This window comes from Physeter macrocephalus, chromosome 4 (assembly GCF_002837175.3).
Source record: "Physeter macrocephalus isolate SW-GA chromosome 4, ASM283717v5, whole genome shotgun sequence".
Lineage (NCBI taxonomy): Eukaryota > Metazoa > Chordata > Mammalia > Artiodactyla > Physeteridae > Physeter > Physeter macrocephalus.
The window spans coordinates 71,055,396-71,077,719 of record NC_041217.1 but is presented as its reverse complement, the minus strand read 5'-3'; the positions used below and the strand labels follow the sequence as shown (position 1 = coordinate 71,077,719).

General features: G+C 38.6%; 1 protein-coding gene across 1 annotated transcript in view; it reads right to left on the bottom strand.

Moving 5' to 3' along the window:
- Positions 1 to 22,324, bottom strand: part of LOC102996963 (Fc receptor-like protein 5) — a 101,081-nt gene that overhangs the window by 23,547 nt on the left and 55,210 nt on the right. Inside the window, 2 exon segments of the mRNA XM_028488147.1 lie at positions 5,081 to 5,362; positions 11,134 to 11,406. Coding sequence (XP_028343948.1) covers positions 5,081 to 5,362; positions 11,134 to 11,406 — 555 coding nt within the window.

The following is a 22,324-nucleotide window of genomic DNA, read 5'->3' as shown; positions in this document are numbered from 1 at the left end:
AAAGGTGTGTTACTTGAGGGCGCAAAAGTTGTCTTAATTATTTTTCTATTTCCAGTGCCTAGAAGGTTGAAAATATTTAGTAAATATTTGTTAAACAACTGAACAAATTAAACTATGTACTATGAGTACTAAAAGAAAAACAAGTTGACAATTTTTTAATAGGTGACTACATGTAAACCTAATTTGGAAGCCTACTCCATCAACCTTGAAAATATGCCAGCTTTCCATCAACACAAAAATATTGAAATCTTTCTGGCCTGCCCAGTACAGCCTCCTCCCAGTTTCCCATCTCTGCCCTTTGCCTACTTATCTGTGGCTCTATATCTGTCTCACTGGTCTTAGAGAACACAAGTTATTTCCCAAAGTAAACATATTCAGCCTTACCTCTCATGGAAAATGACTGATTAATGCCTACAAACCCCGTCTTTGGGAACCAGGTGTCCTGAGTTAAACTAGAGGCATGTAAGCGTGATCCTGGCCTGTATCTCTCTCCTCAGGGCCATTGTAACCATATCAATCAACAACTAATACCCTTACTTGTAAGCAGGTTAACTAAGTCCCAGGATGCATCTGAGAGTCAGATTATCTCTTCATCTGCATAAAGGAAAACAGACCCAGAAGGTGGCTATTTATAATATAAGCTAATATTCACTAAAGATATACGGGCCAGGCACTGTGCTAAGCAGTTTACATAGATTGTCTCATAGCACCTAAAAGGTATATACTATTATTATGACCATTATACAGCTAAGGGGACTGGAGTTTGGAGAGTTACATTACTGGAATTTAATTCCAAGCAGTTATAGAGTCAATAAATATATCACTCCCTTAGGTAACTTGGAGGAAACACTCAGGCTTAAGGAATTTGAAAGGGCTGAGCTCTTCCCTTAGAAGACTGGTCAATAATGAGAAGGAAGACTTTGCTATGAGGGAAGTACAGTAGACAAGATTTTGAGATGTGAAAGGCAGAGACCCTCTGATTGACACTGTCAGAATTCCTTAGTTGAGTTTGCTATTTAAAAAAACATTTCCCTTAGATCTAGAGGACAGAATCTCCTGGGTTTCTGCCCTCATGGATCACATAAAATAATGATTGGTAATCTTTCCTTCCTTTGTGTTATTTGGTGTTGTACTGACTGAGCAACCTGTTTTTTGAATATTATCAACTGCAATACTGAAGTTCTAATGTCTGCACTTCTAGTATGCTACTGATTAATAACTGACATCCAGATAGGCAATGAGATAGAAAAGTAATTTTTTTTTTTTTCGGTACGCGGGCGTCTCACTGTTGTGGCCTCTCCTGTTGCGGAGCACAGGCTCTGGACACACAGGCTCAGCGGCCATGGCTTCCCCTGCATCGGCAGGTGGACTCTCAACCACTGCGCCACCAGGGAAGCCCAGAAAAGTAATTTTTAAAGTAGGAGGTACAACCAGCCTTTTACAAGTCACCAAGATGTAATGGAGATAATATGAACTCAAGGGCTAGGGAGACCCCAGTTAAGCCCTAACTCTGACTCTTAGTAGATACACATGAATTTGGAAAGGTTGCTAACTTCCCAAAATCTTCATTTCTTCATCTTTAGTATGGTTATAATGATATTGGTTGAATTGAAGTGAAATGTACATACTGAAAAACTGAGAGAATTAGACACTATAAAATTGCATATAATAGACTCTAAATGAATGACAAACTTTATGATGAGTACTATCAGGGTTAGTGCTACACATATAATTGTATATGTAATATTATTTAAGAAACTATTAAGTAGCTTTAAATATCAGTCATAAAATGATGATGCCATTTTTTGTACAAAGAAGAGGAAGGATGGATGCTCATTGATTGACCTGAAAGTGGAAGTCAGAAGACAATGCTTAACCACTATCATTAAGGAAAGTGTGTAAAGTCTTCATTAAATTGAGACCCAATTATTTGTTTATTTGCTTGATTTTCAACATGAGTCCTGAAAAAGGAAAACAGAAGCATTTGGTCTGATAGAAAAAGAGAGTTCATGTTACACCACAGAGAAATACAGAAAGTAAAGGATTAGTAATTCCAGATATAAAGTCTTGAAATCTTATAAGCACCCAAAGCACTGAATAAAACAGTCCACACATTCAAAGATTTCTGATCCATGAAAAAACATTCAGAGAGAAAAATAAAAGCAATCACATAAGAAAAAGACAAGGATGATGGCAGATTTCTTGTTAGAAATCACGCACACAGGAAGACAGTACAGCACCTTTAAAATATTGAAAGAAAACAAATTTTTCAACCCAGAATTCTATGCCAGTAAAAATATATTTCACAAATGAATGCAAAGCAGAGACTTTTACAGACATACAGAAGCTGAAATAATTCATCACCAGCAGACCCATACTACAAGAAATGTTAAAAGAAATCTTTTAGGTGGGAAGAAAATGATACTAGATGAACATATGGATATAAAAAAAGGAATGAAGAACATTGGAAGTGGTAACTTTATGAGTAAATGTATAATATTTAAAAATTATATGTAAGCTTCTTTAAAAGATAATTGTTTACAAAATTAATAACAATGTAACAGGCAGGGGAGAAATGGAGTACACATGGTAAGATTCTTATGCTATACATGAAGTGATATAATGTCACTTGTAAGTAGACTGTGATAAGTTAGATACATATACCATACACTCTAAAACAACCACTAAAATAACAAAGCAATGAGTTATATAAATAATAAGCCAAAAAAGGAAATAAAATGGCATCATAAAAAATACTCAAGTGGTCCAAAAGAGGGTAGAAAAAAAAGGAAACGGAAAACAAAGAACAGATGAGACAAATAGAAAACAAATAGCAAAATAATAGATTTAGGGACCTAACCCTATCAATAACCACATTAATGTAAATGGTCTAAATTTTTAAAATTAAAGGGTAGAGACTGCCATTTAGATAAAAAATCCAAGTTAACTATATGCTATCTATAAAATACACTTTAAATATAGAGGCACAAATAAAAGTAGAAGGGTAAAAAAAAGAAATATCATGTTAACATTATTTATATTAATATATTAATATCAAAGAATATTTCAGAGTAAATGATGCTACAGGAATAAAAAGGTTATAAGGATAATGTGGTCATTTCATCAAAAACACAAAACAATGATAAATATTTGTGCACCCAAAATAGAGTTTCAAAATACATGAAGCACTTGTGATAGAATTGCAAGAAGAAATGGAAACATCTACAAATATTGTTGAAGATTTCAATACCCTTCTCTCAATAACTGATAGATCAAGTAAAAAGAAAATCAGTAAGGATATAGAAGATTTCAGCAACACTATCAATCAAGTTCACAAACAAATTCATACTACAAGAAATGTTAAAAAGAAGTCCTTCAAGCAGAGAGAGAATGATACCATATGGATGTATGTATATACAAATAGGAATGAAGAATTCTGGAAGTGACAACTAAGTGGGTATTACCTAGACATCAAGCCAGAAAAAGAAATTACAAGAAAATAAAACTACCAAATCAATATCCCTTATGAACATAGGTGTAAACGTTCTTAAAAATTTTAGCAAATCAAATTCAAAAATTATAAGCAAGTGAGGTTGACCCCAGAAATGCAAAGCCAGTTCAACATTCAAAATCCAAAATCTGTATCACTATACTAGAAAATAAAATAATATGATCATCTCAATCAATGTAGAAAAAGCATTTGTCATTTTTTCTGTAAAAACTGTCAGCAAATTACAATTAGTAGGGAGTTCTTCAGCCTAATAAACAGCAGCTACGAGAAATCCACAGCTAATATTATCATATGCAGTGGTGAAAGTCCAAATACTTTCCCCCCTTTAAGTTCAAGAACAAGACAAGTATGTCTATTCTCAACACTTCCATTCAACATTGTAGAGGAGGTTCTAGCGAGTCCATTAAGGCAAGAAAAAGAAATAAAAGGAATCCAGATTGGAAAGAAAGGAGTAAACTTATCTTTATTCAAAGATGATTTGATCATCTATGCAGAAAAATCTGATGGAATCTACAAAACTAATACTAGAACTAATAAGTGTGTTTAGCAAGGTTGCAGGATATGAGATCAATGTACAAAAATCAATTGAATTTCTACATATTAGCAACAAAAATCAGAAATTGAAAGTTTAATTTCATTCTCAGAATATCTATTAATTTTATCTACTAATAAATATCAGTGTCTTTATATGCTTTTCAAATATATCTCAGAGTTTATGGTTTGTACTTATGGCTATTGTCTATTTTTGTTGTTACAAGTGGAGGACTTTGTTTTTCCATCTTTTTGTTTTCAGTAAGCTTTGGACTGGGGTTGGAACAGTAAATACTTAACTTTCTAATTTTTAAATGGAAGCAAATCTCTGTTGTCTGATTTAAATCGCAAATTAAACACATGGAGTAGTAACTTCATTAAGAAATTTGTTCTACCTTTTTGTCACTGCCACAGAGTGGCAGTGATTAGAACTGAGGGCTTAGTACTTGGAAAGGAATAATTGACCTTTATAGGATGTACTACACAAGTACAAGTTATTACAGCAATGGCAAAAGTCACAATATCAAAGAGTAAGATATAGTTACTCACCTGAATTCCTTTGGGTCCTGAAGTAACACACCAGAGCAGCAGTAGCAGCAAGGCCAAGGATGCTTAGCAGCCCTGCAGTGGCCCCCTTGGTGATAAGCGTTATTTTGTTACTGGAAGGCCCTAAGTGAAGAGACCTATACTTGAGTTCAGGGCCAAATATTTTTTTTTCTAGACAAAAAACATGTAGGTGGGGACTAGCGATATATTAGGACAGGTTTTTGCCAGGTTCTGATTTCTTAATTTGAATCATTTACAGTATAATTTGTAATTTTCAAAATAACAGCACATGAGAGTGATTGCCAGAATCTAACATTAAAATTTATTCCTTTTCCCTCTCCCACCCCCATGAAATCAGTACCAGTCTCCAGAAGCCCCAAGCCTTGGTTTCATGTTAATGACTCTTTGACACTGGGAGAATTTCTACAGTCTATTGGTGAAATATTTTATTGATTATAAATGTAACCTATAGCCCAGGTACCACCAACCCACCTGTGATGCTGAGTGTCACCATCTCACTGTGCTGGACCCCCAGGCCATTGTCAGCCCCACAAAAGTAGTTCCCAGAATGCTCTGCCATCAAAGTGAGGTTGAAGGATGCTCCTCCTCCAAAGGGGGCCGAGATGCTCCCCAGGGTGACATTCTTGTGATAAAACCAGTACAGGATCGGTGGAGAGCCTCTTTGGGCCTCACAGCGAAGTTCTAACACATCTCCCACCATAGCCTGGGCCCCATCAGGGTGGAAGGTGAAGACAGGATGAGACACTGGAACTGAGGGAAGCAACATAGTTCATGAGCAGTTTTAATTAAGTATGTGTACAAGATAAGTTAATAAAGGAAATATTTAGTTTAGTTTAGTAGTAGGAACATAGACCTGGGATTCAGGAAAACCTGAGTTTAAATCCTGTCTCTGCCCTTTATTAGCCCTGTGATCTTGATGTTTTAAAAACTTTTTACTAGCTCCAATTCTCAGTTTATTCCTTTGTAAAATGGAGCTAATAATAATTATATCGCAAGCTATGGTAATAAGAATCATGTATGTAACATCCTCGATAAATGTTAGCTACTATTACTGATAGAAATAATAACTAAAAGCAAGATTTGTTTCTCCATATCATTGATTGACTCCTGAGACTTAGCTTTAAACCTAGACTTCCACACCTATCTGAAGTAGGACCTCATTACCTTTTACCCAGTTACCTTGCTTTATTTTTATGCATAGCATTAGCAATAACATCTATCAGTGTATGTATCTATGTATCTCTCTCTTATTTATCTATCATCTATGATTGTTGTATATCTGATTCCTCTAATAGAATGTAAGTTTCATAAGAATGAGGACTTATCTGTTTGTTCATTTTTGTATTTCCGGCTGCTGGAACTTTGCCTTGGCATGTAATAGTTCATCAATAATTAGTGAATGAGTGGATGACCAAATTGATCCAGATTGGCCCCAAAATATCCAGATACAGCAATAACAACATGATTTCCATTTTACTTTGTGATTATAGAAATAGGACAGCCAGGAAAAACAGAAAGTCATTATGTTTTAAATTAATATATGGAATTATTAATCAATAATTAATTAATGTGAACTGTGAGATTGCTGATTCTGCTAAGTTGTGAGGGAACCTGGATGAGCCAATCTGTGTGCAGTGCTTTAGATATAAGCTGTGTGCTTCATTGGCAAGAGAAGTTTGGTAAGGATCTCAAGCTTTGCTTTGCATCTGAGATTGGCTAAAGGGGAGGGAGCACGGAGACAATCCATTGAATGGGAATAATTCACCCTCTGTACATCCTTTGCAATATATAGTGACCTGGGCCAAATGCTAAGGGTCTCAGGGGTAAGGCTTTATACATTCTTTGCACATCTCAGTGTGCCTTTCCACCCATGTCACCACCTCATATATTTTTATCCAATTTTTATTGTTGTAAAATACACATAACTTAACATTTTCCATCATAAACTTTAAGTGTACAGTTAAGTGGTATTAAATACTTTCATGACATTGTGAAACCAACAACACCATCCATCTCCATAACTTTTTACCTTGTAAAACTGAAACTCTATACCCGTTAAACAATAACTCCCTATACTCCATTTCCCCACCCCCTGACAAGCACCAGGCTACTTTCTGTGTCTATGATTTTGACTAACCTAAACATCTTATATAAGTGGGATCATACAGTATTTGTCGTTTTTTGACTGGTTTGTTTCACTTAGCATAATGACCTCAAGATTCATCCAGGTTGTAGCATGTAGCAGAATTTTCTTTCTTTTTAAGTCTGAGTAATATTTCATGTTATGTGCATACCACACTTTGCTTATCCATTTATCTGTTGATAATGGATATTGGGTTATCAACAGATAAATGGATTGGGTTGTTTCCATGTTTTAGCTATTATGAATAATGTTGCTCTGTTCACGCGTGTACAAATATCTTTTTGAGTATATATTTTCAGTGTTGGGGGATGTATACCCAGAAGTGGAATTTCTGTATCATATGGTAGCTCTATTTTTAATTTTCTGAGAAGCCTCCATAGTGTTCTCAATAATGATTTCATCATTTTACATTCCTACCAACATTACACAAGGATTCCAACTTCTCCACATCCTAGCCAACACTTGTTATTTTCTATTATTTTTATAGTACCCATCCTAATGAGTATGAGGTGGTATTTCATTGTAGTTTTGGTTTGCATTTCCCTAATAATAATGTTGAGTATTTTTTTCATGTATCTAATAGCCATTTATATATCTTCTTTGGAGAAATGTCTATTCAAGTCCTTTACTCATTTTTTTAATGAGTGCCCCATGATACCAGCCCCTGCCCCTCAACCCACAGTGACAGAGTCCACAAAACTTATGACACCAGAAAGGGTAGAGGTGCCAGCCTGACCCTGGCTCCCACCCTACCCCTTTGCTTTGCCTGCATTGGTGGAGCCTATGACTCAAGGGATCCCAGACATGAGAGAAAAGCCCACCAACCTGGGGCACCAGGTGATGATAACAGCAACAATTCAAGAGCAAAGCAGCAGTAACCCCGAAGGCACAGGAAGTGATAATAGAGCCACACTTCTTATAGAGACGGGAGGATGGAAAGTGACTACTCTCAAACGTAGCCAGAGACAGCTTAGGTAAGAGAAACCAAAAACTTATGCCATACCACCACCTACTGGAAAACAAAAGAAAGGCCTCTGATTTCTAACTGTCACTACATCAAGTGCACCAGCAGAGAAACCACCCATCAAGTACCATGAAGAATCACAGTAACACTGTACCACAAAAAGAAACTGGCAATTCTCAAGAAACCAAACTTACCGTCATGAAATATTGTGATCTAACTGAGAAAGAATTCAAAATAGTTGTCATGCATAAACTCAACAAGCTACAAGAAAACTCAGAAAGCCAGATTAATGAGCTCAGAAATAAAATTAATGAACAGAAGAAATACTTTACCAGAGATATTAAAACTCTAAAAAAGAGCCAAACAGGAATTCTGGAATTGAAGAACTGAATAAATGTTGAGTAGAATGCCTTGGAAAGCACTAGAAATAGATCAGACTATATGAAAGAGAGAATTAGCAATCTCAAGATAGAAATCTAGACATGATACAAGTATAAGAGGAGAGATAAATAAGATAATTTAAAAATGAGGGAATTCTCCAAGAGCTATCTGACTCTTTTAGGAAAGGCAGCATTAGTATAAGGGGTGTCCCAGAGAAAACAGGGAGAGGGGAACAGAGAGTATATTTAAATAAATAATAGCTGAGAACTTCCCAAACCTAGGAAAGAAACTGGATATACAAATCCATGAAGCTAAAAGAACACTTAATTACTTCAAATCAAAAAGACCTTTTATAAGACATATTATATTAAAATTGTCAAAAGTCAATCACAAAGAAAGAATTTTAATGCAGCCTGGGGAAAAAAAGGATGGTAACCTACAAACGAATCCCCATGAGCCTATCATCAGGTTTCTCAACAGCAACTCTACAGGACAAGAGGGTATGGAATGACATTCTCAAAATACTGAAAGATAAAAAGTGTCACCCAAGAATATTTTTAACAGCAAAATTATTATTCAGATATGAAGGAGAAACAAAGACCTTCCCATATGAATGAAAGCTGAGGGAATACATCAACACTGGTTCTGCTTACAGGAAATGTTGAAAGAAGCTCTTCTACAAAAAACAAAAAGGCAAAAGTACACAAAACTTTGAGGAAAGTGATAAATAGACAGAATCAGAAAATTGCAGCTCTTTATCAGAATAGGTTTTAAACACTTTATTATAGTGTAAAGGTAAAAGGGGGGAGCAGAAAAATAACTATAGCTACTTCAGTTTGGTAAAAAAAACTCACAATACAAAAAGAGGTAATTTGAGACAATAAAAACATAAAAGGGGAAGAGGAAAAGAAAAGGATGGAACCCATATAGGTAAATGAAGATAAGATTCTATCAGCAGAAAACGGACTATTTTATCTAGGAGAGGTCTTATGCAAACCTCAATGTAACCACAAACTATAAATCTAGAACAGAGACACAAAACATGAAAAAAGGGAAACTGAGAAAAATACCATAGAAAACCACAAAACCAAAATGGCAGGCAGAAACTTAAGGGGAAAAAAAAAAACATGGAGATATAGAGCAACCTGAAAATGAAGGGTAAAATGGCAATACTAAATTCTCCTTTATCAATAATAACCTTAAATGTAAATGGGTTGAATTCACGAATCAAAAGACATAGAGTGTCTAGATGGAATAAAAAATAAGACCCAACTTTATGCTGCCTCCAAGAAACTCACGTTACCTTTAAAGACAAACATAGGCTCACAGTGAAAGGATGGAAGATGATACTCCATGCATATGGTAGCCAAAAAAAAAAAAAAAGTGAGTATAGCCATGCTCATATCAGAAGAAAATAGACCTCAAGCCAAAAAAGATAACGAAGGACAAAAATGGACATTAATTATGATAAAGGGGACAATTCATCAAGAAGATGTAACAGTGATAAATATATATGCACCTAACATAGGAGCACCAAAATATACAAAGCAATTATTAACAGACCTAAAGGGAGAAATAGACAGCAACACAATAATAGTAGGGAACTGTAACACCCCACTATTAATGGATAGATAATACAGAAAGAAAGTCAACAAGGAAACAGCAGCCTTTAAAGAAACATTAGACCAGATGGACTTGATAAATTTATACAGAACATTCCATCCAAATGCAGTAAAATACACATACTTCTTAAGTGCTCATGAAACTTTCTCAAGAATAGACCATATGTTGGAACACAAAACGAGTCTCAGTGAATTTAAGAAGATTGAAATCATATCAACCATCTTCCCTGATCACAATGGTATGAAACTAGAGATCAACCCCAAGAAGAAAGCTGGAAAATCACAAATATGTGGAGACTAAACAACAAGATGCTAAACAACTATTGAGTCAAACAAGAAATCAAAGGTGAATTGAAAAAATACCTGAAGACAAATGAAAATGAAAATATGACATAACAAAATTTAACTTTGCACATAAAGGAACTAGAAAAAGAAGAACAAACGAAGCCAAAAGTCAGTAGGAGGAAGGAAATGATAAAGATTCAAAGAGAAATGAAATATACACTAAAAAGAAAATAGAAAATATTGACAAAAACTAAGACCTGGTTCTTTTAAAAGATAGACAAAATTGCCATATCTTTAGCTAGATTCACTAAGAAAAATGAGAGAAGGCTCTGATAAATAAAATCAGAAACGAAAGAGGAGCTATAACAATGAATGCCCAGAAATACAAAGGATTATACAAGAATATTGTGAACAGTTATATGCCAACAAATTGAGCAACCTAGAATAAATGGACAAATTCTTAGAATCACACAACGTTCCAAGACTGAATCATAAAAAAATAAAATCTGAATAACCAATCACTAGGAAAGAGACTGAAATAGAAATCAAAAACATCCCAAGAATAAAAGTACAGCACCAGATGACTTCACAGGTGAATTCTACCAAACATTCAAAGGTGCTGTAAATCCTATCTTTCTCAAAATATTCAAAAAAACTGAAAAGAAGAGAATACTTCCTAACTTATTTTACAAGGCCAACATCACCCTGATACCAAAACCAAAGACAACACAAAAAAAGAAAATTACAGGCCAATATCTCAGATAACATAGATGCAAAGATCCTCAACAGAATATTAACAAACCAAATACAACAGTACTTTAAAGGATCATACACCATGATCACGTGGGATTTACTCCATGTATCCAAGAGTAGTTCAACATTTGCAAATCAATCAACATGATACATCACATCAATAAAATAAAAATCATATGATCATCTTGATAAATGCAGAAAAACCATTAGGAATGGCCTAAGTTCCTGAATGTATAGTCAGAAAAAAGAATCCCAGGACTCTCAGGTAGAGGAAGAAAAAGGGGAGTCTGCTGGAATGTCACACCAGCAAATAACCCAAAAGAGAAGACACAGTTTGTTCTGGGCTGTAATTGCTGCAGGCATCCCTACTCATCTGTGACATTGAGAGTCACTCTGTCACTGAGCTGGACCCCCAGGCCATTGTCAGCCTCACAGGAGTAGTTTCCAGAATGTTCTGCAGTCAGAGAGAATTTGAAGAACGCTCTTCCAGAGGGAACTGAGCTGCTCCCGAGGCTGACATCCTCATGATAAAATCGGTACAGGATCGGGGGAGAGCCTCTCCAGGCCTCACAGTGAAGCTCCATCATGTCCCCCACCACAGTCTGGGTCCCGGGAGCCCTGAGGGTGAGGACAGGGTGAGACACTGGAACTAAGAGAGATAGTAGACTGTCAGAGGACTTTGATGCTGTGACAGACTCATAACCCCACTCAAGAAACTTAAATATAGATATATCTCTTGAACCATGAAGAGTAATCCTGGATAATTTTGTTTTCATCACTACGGTCCTCTCCACAAGTAAGATATCTTCAACTTTTGTCATCTTTGCCATTCCTTGGTTAGCTTCTAAATCTTCACAACTCTGTTCCTTTGCCTTCTTCCAAAGAGCCTCATGGCTGACAGAAAACCTAAACCCTGGCTTGTGAACCGAGGCTGAATAGAAGGAATTGGGAACTTACTTCTCAGTGTGACTCTAACCAGTTTACTGACGATGGGACCGTGAATGTTGTCAGCTGCACAGTAATAGTTACCAGCATCACGCTCCTTCACAGTGAGTATCTGCAGCTCTGCCGACAAGGAACGTTGGGTCTTTGTTCCCAAACTTCTCACTGTGCCCTCTCTGTGCCAGGAGAATGTGACAGTCCCTGTACCCTTGGCTACTGAGCAGATAAGAAGCAGATTTTCTCCTTCAATCAGCTGCCCCTTGGGGGGCTGGATCTCTAGATTTACATCAGACACAGGGACTCCTGGGAGGACACAAGATGACACATGAGGGTTCTCATGGCAGAAACTTCAGGGTCAAGGAGAAGGCTGGTTCTGTCACGAACAAACCAATAGCAGCAAGTACAATAAGCAGGGGTCCAAAGTGGGCAATAGGGAATTAATTGTGTATGTTATTATAAAGGCAGAAACACCCCTCCCACCACATACAACAGTTCCCATTCTTGGGGAATGTGGGGACTAGGCTCCTGACCTTCTTAAACCTAATGCTGACTGCAGTCACATTTTATTTACATTTATATCTAAGGAATCTTTGGTGCACTGATGGATTACAAAATAACAGTGAACCCTGAGAATATGACTTCTATCCTGAAATTCAAACCCCTTTCCTATCCTTCAAGACTCTTCTCCAGTCTCACCTCCATCTTCCCACATTCCTTTTGATTATTCCAGTTCATGTTTATCTTCCACTTTTATTTTGGGGTATGTTTAGGTCAACAAACGGAAGCAGCATAGGGACCTCTAAAGACTGCATGTGGCCATCTGTGCTTCTAGTTATCTGTTGACTCTTGAGAGAACATACCCTGTATGGGTCTGTAACCCCCCACAGGGTTGGGGACCCAGTAACTGATCAATAACTGTTATTAACTGAGTTAGATGGAAGAGAATGTTCTAGGGACATTAGGCCAGTGTTGAACCTGAAGAGAGAAGGATACCAGGACACCTGAAATCTCCTCTCTGTTATGTTCAGTGTCCTAGGGAGCAGGAAATGTCATTGCTCTGTTCTCCTCTCCCCGGCTCTGACTCTGGAAGTACAGCCCCACAGACACTCACTCTGCACATGTATCTGGGATCTCAAGCTTCTTTTCCTGACACGGTGAGTCACTGTCTCTGCCTGGCACCAGTAAGACCCTGAGTCTTCACTCCACATGGTAGGTAAATTGAACTCTGGGGAGCTGCTCCAGCCTGATCCCAAGGCCTGGTCTTCTCTGAAGAAGCAGAATTGAAGCTGAATGTATGACCGCTGTGGAGGGAGCCAAGTCTCACATTTCAGGGTCACCGATCTCCCCTCTATGGGCTGGGAGGGTCTGGCTGTCAGCACAGGAGGGGGAAACAGCTCTAGAGAGAAGAACAAACACAGTTCCCAGGGTAGTGAGGCTCAGGGTTCCTGGAAAGATGCACGTGTGCTTTCAGCACCAGCTATCAGAACACAGAGACCCAAGTAGGTGGAACCACTTCCCATCTCCCTCCCATGACTGGAGGCTTTTCATGAAATCCCCACTGATGAGCCCCTCCCTAAATCCTCACACAGTTTCCCTGCCAAGTCCTATTACCCACAGGAGGGCAGCCATTACCTTGAACTTGAATTGTTAGAGGTTTTGAACTTTCTTTCTTTTTTATTCCCCAAAAATTTTTCCTAGAAACAGTACAATAATATTTGCCATTGTCCCTGGAGACTGAATTTAGTGTGAAGTCTGATTTATGACTCTCACTAATTTTTTTTTCATTTTTGTAGAAAACTTCTTCACTTGTTGCTTCTTTCCCCTGGCATCTCAGAACAACATCATCTCCTTCAAAGACAGGGTGTGGAGCCTGGATGATCAGTCTGTCTGCAAAGAGTGGAGGAATGCAATCAATTTATTTCCTGATGCTTGTTTCTTCAAACTCTCATTTCTTCCCATGAAGAAAGAGTTGCAATCCTATACATACCTGCAAATGTCCTCCATCAACATTTCCACGTGTTCCCCAAACCCAGTTCTCCCTTGTCCTAGGATAATGAACTAATTTCCATAATATATCCTTAAGAAATCACCATACATATTGTTAAAAGAGAAGTTTTATACCATACCTTTCTTCAGACCCAAGTCCCTTTTTCCTGGTGACTTCTGACTTACCAGTACTTCTCTGGATGGAGAGGATGGACAAGGCAGCATCCTGTTGCTGTCCTATCTCCTTAATTTCCCCACTGGGGTCAATACATCAAATATCCTCATGCCTGTTTACAGCCCTGCCTAGGCTCCCTGCATTAGCCTAACCCTTAGACATGCTGCCCAGTGATTTAATTTCAGAGACTCCCTCCTTTCTTTCCTCACCAGATAAAAAATCCATATATACAGGGTCACTGGGAGAAGATCTTCGAGTCTTGCATTTGTAATATCCAGTCTTGTGTATTTGGATCTCTTCAGATTTAGTATCCAACAAATGATCATTATGATACCAAGATATGTCTCCTTGGGCTGGAGAAAGGGAATCCCTGCATGTGAGAGTCACTCTGTCGTTTTCAAAGTTTGTGGACCATGGAGGATTGAGGAGAAGAAAAGCTTTTGGAGTTACTCCTGAAGAGGAAATGGAAAGATGAAGGCAGGTAAAGGTGAATGAGAGGTGCGTGGAGCATAAGGAAGGGCCCAGCTGCAACTAGGAGTTTTTCTGGGCTAATTCCTATTAGGACCAGGGTTGGAAATGGAGCAGACACAACTTGGGGAACTGCCTGGGACAGAATCTGTTCTTTGTCATTTTTTGCCTAGTAGCAGTGGGCGGGTAGGTGTCATGGGGGATAGGTCTCAGGTTCCTGGTATGGGCTCAGAAAAGTTCAGGAGACATGATTCGTAGTTGGGCAAACACTGTGAGGGCCTCTGAAGGTGGGCTGATTCTGAAATGCTCTTGTCCTATACATTCCTGTCAAGGTAAAAGTCAGCCTGGGATGTATATACCTCAGAAGCAGTTTCTAGACTCTGAAAAACCAGTACCTACTTGGTTATTAATATTTAATGAACAAGATTTGTTTCATTTACAATTCTTTTAAACTTTGCTTAATTTGAGAGTCTATGGGGAAGGCAACATTTTTCTACTCTCCACCTAAGGTGAGCATAATCAGTAATTGATACAGGATACAAAAAATTTGAACAAAGGGGCATGGACTGCTTGCATAACCATATTTGTATATATAATTGCAACTAACAAATGGGACCAGTACAGTGACATGAGCTTCTTTTGGAGATGTATAAAGATTTGGCTCTAGCATTTTCTGCTATGAATAGGAGATACTTCTATGTTCTTTGATAGTGGCACCAGCTTGGACATACAGAGGGAGGGGTCTTAGGGAATAGAGGAGATCAGATCCGAGTTTCTCTCAGTATCAGCCTCCTGCCTCTGCCTTTCTTCTGCAAATATTTCCTTCCCCTCTACACTGTGGCATTTGGTAATAGGGAAGGAACTGAAGACTGGAGAAGTCAGAGGAGGGTCTGCTCACCCACTAATGCAACAGGTGTGACCTCAGAGTAGCAATACCACTGATGTTGGCACATCACCACAGGCCTCGTTTAAGGGTACAGGCAGTGCTGGCTGGGAGGACCAATGCCCAGAGACCAGGAGGAACAGAGAAAAGGGAAAACTGACCTGATTGATTTCTTCCAGGAGCTGTGAGGGAGCCAAGATTTAAAGGTTAGCACAGAGCAATGTTTTTCAAACCTTTTCACTTAGACTATCTGAGAAATGTTCCAACAACTCAGCCACAACCACTTTTTCAGTTTTTCCTTCTCATTTCTTTGCCCCCATTCTATGATACCCATAGTCCCCAAACAAAGAAAAAAGAATAGCCTATAACTTATTGTATAAACATGAATGACTTGTACCCACAATCCTGACTCTTCTCTTTGCTATTTAATACTTAGCAGCTTCATAGTTCATTCCCCCCTCTCTTCCCTAGCCTGAACTCAGCCATGTAGAGACAGAAAAGGGCTTGGAGAAAAGTACCTCATTACTTGGGTACTGTTCCTCCTACTTTTTCAATCTGGTTAAATACTGGCTTAAAGTCTCAGGAAGGGGGGTCATATTTCTCAGTAGATCTTCCCTTACTCACCTGAATTTTGAAAATAATTGTTTATGTGAGGGATTTAGAAGGGGTTTTGTGGAAAGAAACATCCAAGCTTCCTATGAGATGAAAAAGAAATTGAAGAATCAAGGGTAATATACTTGGTTTGCTCTGTTGGCTTTGGTTTATCTGGGACCCAGTTCTGCTCATTCTTCATCTCTTGTGTAAAGAAAAAAAGTGTTGCCTGCCATTCCAGTTCTACAATGATCAAGCTATTAGCCATTGTAGTTGCCCACAGACAGTGTACTCTGAGGAATTCAGGATGAAGAAAGAAGGAAACATTCTGTGCTTTGGATGTATTGGCCCTTAGATAGTTAAGATGCATATCTAAGGGAAAGTTTCAAATGACCCCAGATTCTTGCATCTTCCCATACAGAGAAAAGCACTAAAATCGGTGAGATTTCTCTTCTTTGAGATTAGCAGTAATCTTTTGATACTTGACTACATGTTTTTCCAGCAAAAAGTTTGTATATATCCTGGCTCCTCCCTTACCTCTTCAGAGCAGTTCCTCAGATCTATCTGAGAGGCTGTCTTCTGGGCTATAGTCTTCAATACTTTCCCCAAATAAAACTTAACTCAGATTTCACATTATGCAGTTTTCTTTCAGTCAATAGTTTTGGTGACCTCAAAGGGACCCAGAGCAGACTTCACTCCTTTGCCTGAGGATCAGGAACCTTGGTACCAGCAAGGGCCTCTTGTGCCCATTTGCCTCTTCCACAAGTTTAGACAAATTTGGGTGAGTCTCTCCTGGCTCTTGGATCTCCCAATTATTATTATTATTTTTTTGTTTTAAGGCCCATGTTCATCATGTCCTTTATTATATCATCCATGCATATTAAGACTACAAATGACTTTCAGCTACTTTAACATATAATTCATGATATAATATCCATGGCTTTATAGAGTCCCAGCATAATGTTTCATATATTCTTTTTTGCTAATATCTTTATTAGAGTATAATTGCTTTACAATGGTGTGTTAGTTTCTGCTTTACAACAAAGTGAATCACTTATACATATACATATGTTCCCATATCTCTTCCCTCTTGTTTCTCCCTCCCTCCCACCCTCCCTATCCCACCCCTCTAGGTGATCACAAAGCACCGAGCTGATCTCCCTCTGCTATGCGGCCGCTTCCTTCCCACTAGCTATCTATTTTACGTTTGGTAGTGTATATATGTCCATGCCACTCTCTCACTTTGTCCCAGCTTACCCTTCCCCCTCCCCGTATCCTCAAGTCCATTCTCTAGTAGGTCTGTGCCTTTATTCCCGTCTTGTCCCTAGGTTCTTCTGACCATTATTTTTTTCTTTTTTTTTTTTTTTAGATTCCATATATATGTGTTAGCATACGGTATTTGTTTTTCTCTTTCTGACTTACTTCACTCTGTATGACAGACTCTAGGTCCATCCACCTCACTACCTCCATACTGTTCTCCATAGTGGCTGTATCAATTTACATTCTCACCAACAGTGCAAGAGGGTTCCCTTTTCTCCACACCCTCTCCAGCATTTGTTGTTTGTAGGATCTCCCAATTATTTGTTGATGATCCTGAGTTAGTTCTATTTTGTGGTGTATAACAGGGATTTGTCCCCCCTCCCCCTGAGGCAGGAGATAGATGGGCCCCAGGTTAGACATTTACAACTGGCCTCCCATTTACATTTCATGAAGCAGGAAAATGTGGGCTTGGGGCTGGACACTTACAGCTAGACTCCCGTTTGCATTTCCTGGAACAGGAGATAGATGGGCTCCAGGTTAGACATTGAAAATCAGTCTCCTGTTTGCTCTCCGAAATGGAAGCAATGACAGAGACAGTGTAAATAGCCAGGTTTTGTCTCCTGTGGACACCTTCAAAGGCTGAGGGATGATCTGACAAGCCCAACCACACGCCGCTGGGGCTGGGAGTCTCCACTCTGTGTTCAGTTCTGTTCTTGTGTACATGCGTGCAAGTGTGTGTCTGTGTGTGTGTGTGTGTGCATGTGTATACATGCAGGGTGTGTATAGCTGAATAATAGGAGAGGATCTGCTGGGTTCCAGCATCCTGTGTCCCCCTCCCTGGCTGCCCTTGCTTGGGGCCACCTTAAGATAACAGTCATGGCTGGAACAGAGAGGGACTAAACCTTGTTTGAGTAAAGGGTCAAGAGGTCACATATTTCCCCTTCTTGGGGCAAGGGAGACATTGAACATGGGCAGAAAGTCTCCTTGAGGGTCAAAAAGGAGGGCTCACCACCCCATAATACGTGATGCTAAGGCCACCCCATAGGCCTTTGGGCTGAAATCCATCTTGGAAAAAAGTTGCACACACGTGTTGGGGAGGGTCCTAGGGCAGGTCAGGTGTGGAAAAAGAAGCCAGATAATTGGCCAAAAGTAAACAAAGACCCGGAAGAACTGCCCTATATAAATGACTTAACTGCCTCTTTACTGCTCTCCTCCTCCTTAGGGAGGATGCCCACACCCTTTCTCTCCGGGCGTGCATCTTTGCCTTGCTAAACAAATTGTTTCTCTGTGTGCTCTCGCACTTGTTGTGCTCTGTCTCTAATAATAAATTTTGTACCTGTTTTTACAGTTTTTACCTCCGTGAGAAATGCATTTTTCACTGGGGGCAAGAGCCAGGGGGTCTGGTGGCTATGATTCCTGGTTTTCATCCAGGCTACCCAGGTTCAATTCCTGGGCAGGGAATTAAGATCTCACTTCATGCGTCCACTCACTTCTGCCTCTCCAAAATCACCTCCACCCCAGTTTAAAGATACTGGGGGAGCCTGGTTAAAAGATACAAGGATTTACTCACTTGAAAGACACTGAGCCTCTGGACTGGGTAAAGTGAAGGGCATCAGAAAGCCAGCCTCCAACTAACACTCCAGTCATGTTTATGTACATATGGAATTTATACTTACAAATATTGAATACTTGTTTAATTGGGAATTAAAGGAAATCTTGCCCTAAAATGGCCAAGATGGGGTTCTTTTGACATTCTAAAAATGATTAGAAGAAAGCCAGCTTGATAAAACATCTTTTCAAAATTTTGACCTTAAAGGAACAAAAGCCCTTCTAGGAGGAACTTGCATTTCTCTCCCTGTGCTTTTGAGATGTAAATGTTATATCTGATCTTCTTAGGCATTTTATTCCGTGTTTCAAGAGCTTGGTCTCTGCCATCCAGAAGGTACACATACGGTGTACATTTGGCAGCCAGCTGAATAGACTGGGATTCCAAGCAGTCTTTTAGTCTGGCTGTGCCAGCTCTCAGGAAAATTTCTTATAAGGAGTCCCAGCCCATAAGGGGCCTTGTCATCTCAACCTTTGCTGTGTCTACCTGCACAAAAAAGACCTTTAGTTTCTTAGACTATTATGGGGAGTAAACTTTCTGTATTTTGAGAAGGCTGCATTCTTTGCACTCTCTTGTGGGGATGCCTCTTGCGTCTTATTGGTTCGAGTCGCTATTAAGATACTATTCATCAATGGCCAGACATTGGATTCTTTAAATTGGAGAAACTTCTAACTTGCTAAATTTTTAGAGAGCTCTCTTTTTTTTTTTTTTTTTTTTTGTAGTACGCGGGCCTCTCACTGCTGTGGCCTCTCCCGCTGCGGAGCACAGGCTCCGGACGCGCAGGCCCAGCGGCCATGGCCCACGGGCCCAGCCGCTCCGCGGCATGTGGGATCCTCCCGGACCGGGGCACGAACCCGTGTCCCCTGCATCGGCAGGCGGACTCTCAACCACTGCGCCACCAGGTAAGCCCGAGAGCTCTCATTTTAAACAGCTGTTTTATTGGTGCCTATAAAAATACCAAATTAAAAGGTAGATGCAAAATATATATATATATATACATACATATGTAAAACAGGTAACCTTAAAAACTCCCTTAGTTTAAAACTAACAATAAAAACTGCTTTAGGAAGCCTTATTTGTGGTCTCAGCTTCCCTTCAATGGTTCTTGCAGATGCTAATAAAAACATTAGCTTAATTAATGTTAATTAGGTTGATTAACAGGGGAATAAGAAGAAACTGAGGGGAAAGTCAAGAGACTTCTTCCCAACGAGGTGAAAATTTTAAAGGGACTTATCCCCACAGAATGGAAATCTTTAGATGATTATTAGGAAATGGGATAAATAAAATGGATTTTGATGGGATTAAAACAAAAGTTTTGATACACTACCTGGGGTTGGATAAACCAAAGGGACCTGCCAATTTGTACCCCCAACATTAAAGTGCACTTTATTAACCCCTGTTTTGAAACAAAATTTAAAGGCTGGAAGAAAATTACACTGAGATACCTGACTAGCATTTGCTTGGGACAACAGAGAGATCAATTAATGAAGTTAAGATTGACAAAAGGGCCTGTGTCCCTTGGCTTGACCCCTCACTGGGGACCCCAAAGCTTTTTTATACAAAAATGGATAAAATGGCCAGGGGATAAAAAGGAAAGTTTCTGGACTCCTTGTAAGACCAAGACTTGTTGATGGGGTCCTAATGGAGGCTTAAGTTAAAGGTATAAGAATTATAAATTTGAAATAAAATCTTATAAAAACTGGTGTATTTGAATGGGCTTTATATAAGATGGTTACATCTATTTTGTCTAATTGTACTGTGGGATAGACATTACATCTCTATGAGGAATGCTTCCCCTGACTGGTATTATAAGACAGGGCATATAAATCTGCCCCTTAGGCAGTACTAATTAAACAGACTAAAAGAAACCAATAGGGACTTCCCAAGTTGCACAGTGGTTAAGAATCTGCCTTCCAATGCAGGGGACATGGGTTTGATCCCTGGTCAGGGAACTAGATCCCACATGCATGCTGCAACTAAGAGTTTGCATGCCACAACTAAGGAGCTGGCGAGCTGCAACTAAGACTCAGTGCAACCAAAATAATTAATTAATTAATTAAATTAAAAGATGATTAAAAACAAAAAAGAAACCAATAGAGTTACCTGTGCCCACACAGTATAAAGTAAAAACTGGGCCCCAACATGCAGGGACTAATAATAGCAATAATAAATATTTTTTGCCCCTAGGGTAAATTGCTCTGTTTAATTTGTGCACGCACAAAGAGGGTCTTTGTAGAATACCTTGTGCATAAATTTTTGAGGACATGATAAATTGAATCCCAAAGTTCTAGAACACAGAACTCTTGATTTCCAGTTTAGTGGAAAATCTTCTTGCTGATATTAAAAAAGCAAATGAAAGAAAATGTAATTGGGCAAATCAATCTTTTAATATCATTTAGACAGCAGACCAGTTCTTTGGGTAATTAAAAGCAACTGTCTTTGTCTTGCCAAGCTACAAACCAGAAATGTAAATACAGCCCACAGTGACCTGAGACTGAGCCTAATTAGCTCAATCAGGTTGAATCTGAAGCTGAAGAGGGAAAAAAGGAAAAAAAGAGGCCTTTTATCAATAAAACTCAAACTGTTGGTGCTCTTGCCTTCTGAGGTGGCCCACATTCTGTGGAGTGTGTTTCTCCCAGGGCCGTCTCGCCTTTTGAGATGAATCGCGTTCTGTCTATGGAAAGTGTATCTCTCTAAATAAACTCAGCCATAAAAAGGAATGAAACCGGGTCATTTGTAGAGACGTGGATGGACCTAGAGAGTGTCATACAGAGTGAAGTAAGTCAGAAAGAGAAAAACAAATATCGTATATTAATGCATATATGTGGGATCTAGAAAAACTGTATAGATTATCCTATTTGCAAAGCAGAAATAGAGACGTAGAGAACAAATGTATGGATACTAAGGGGGAAAGGGGTGGGGGTGGGAGGAATCGGGAGATTGGGATTGACACATATACACTATTGATGCTATTATGGGAACATATGTATATGTATAACTGATTCACTTTGTTGTAAAGCAGAAACTAACACACCATTGTAAAACAGTTATACTCCAATAAAGATGTTAAAAAAAAAATAGACAACTAATGAGAACATACTGTATAGCACAGGGACTCTACTTAATGCACTGTTGTGACCTAAATGGGAAGGAAATCCAAAAAAGAGGGGATATATGTATGTGTATAGCTGATTCACTTTGCTGTACAATAGAAACTAACACAACATTGTAAAGCAACTATACTCCAATAAAAATTAATCAAAAAAATTAAAAATAAAAAAATAAATCCACTTCTTACTTATCTAAAAAAATAAATAAAAACTAAACAAAACAAAAACAAACAAACAAACTCAAACTGCTTGAAAGGCTCCCTCACCCAAAATCGAATTAACGGCCTCCTTAAGGATTTATCAAGGACAGATACAAATCTCAGTCTTTTCTGCAAATAGTAAAAAGCCTTAATTATCTGAGCAAATAAATTTAACTTACACCAACTGTCATTTATAAATTAGTAAGTTTATATTGTAATACCTGATTCACGACTCAGATTTAAAATGAAGTTATGAGATCTCTAGTTATGTCTGTTTATACATCTGTGTGTACATTATACATATGATACATCTTTACCTTCAGATAGTATTATCAAAATTAAATTT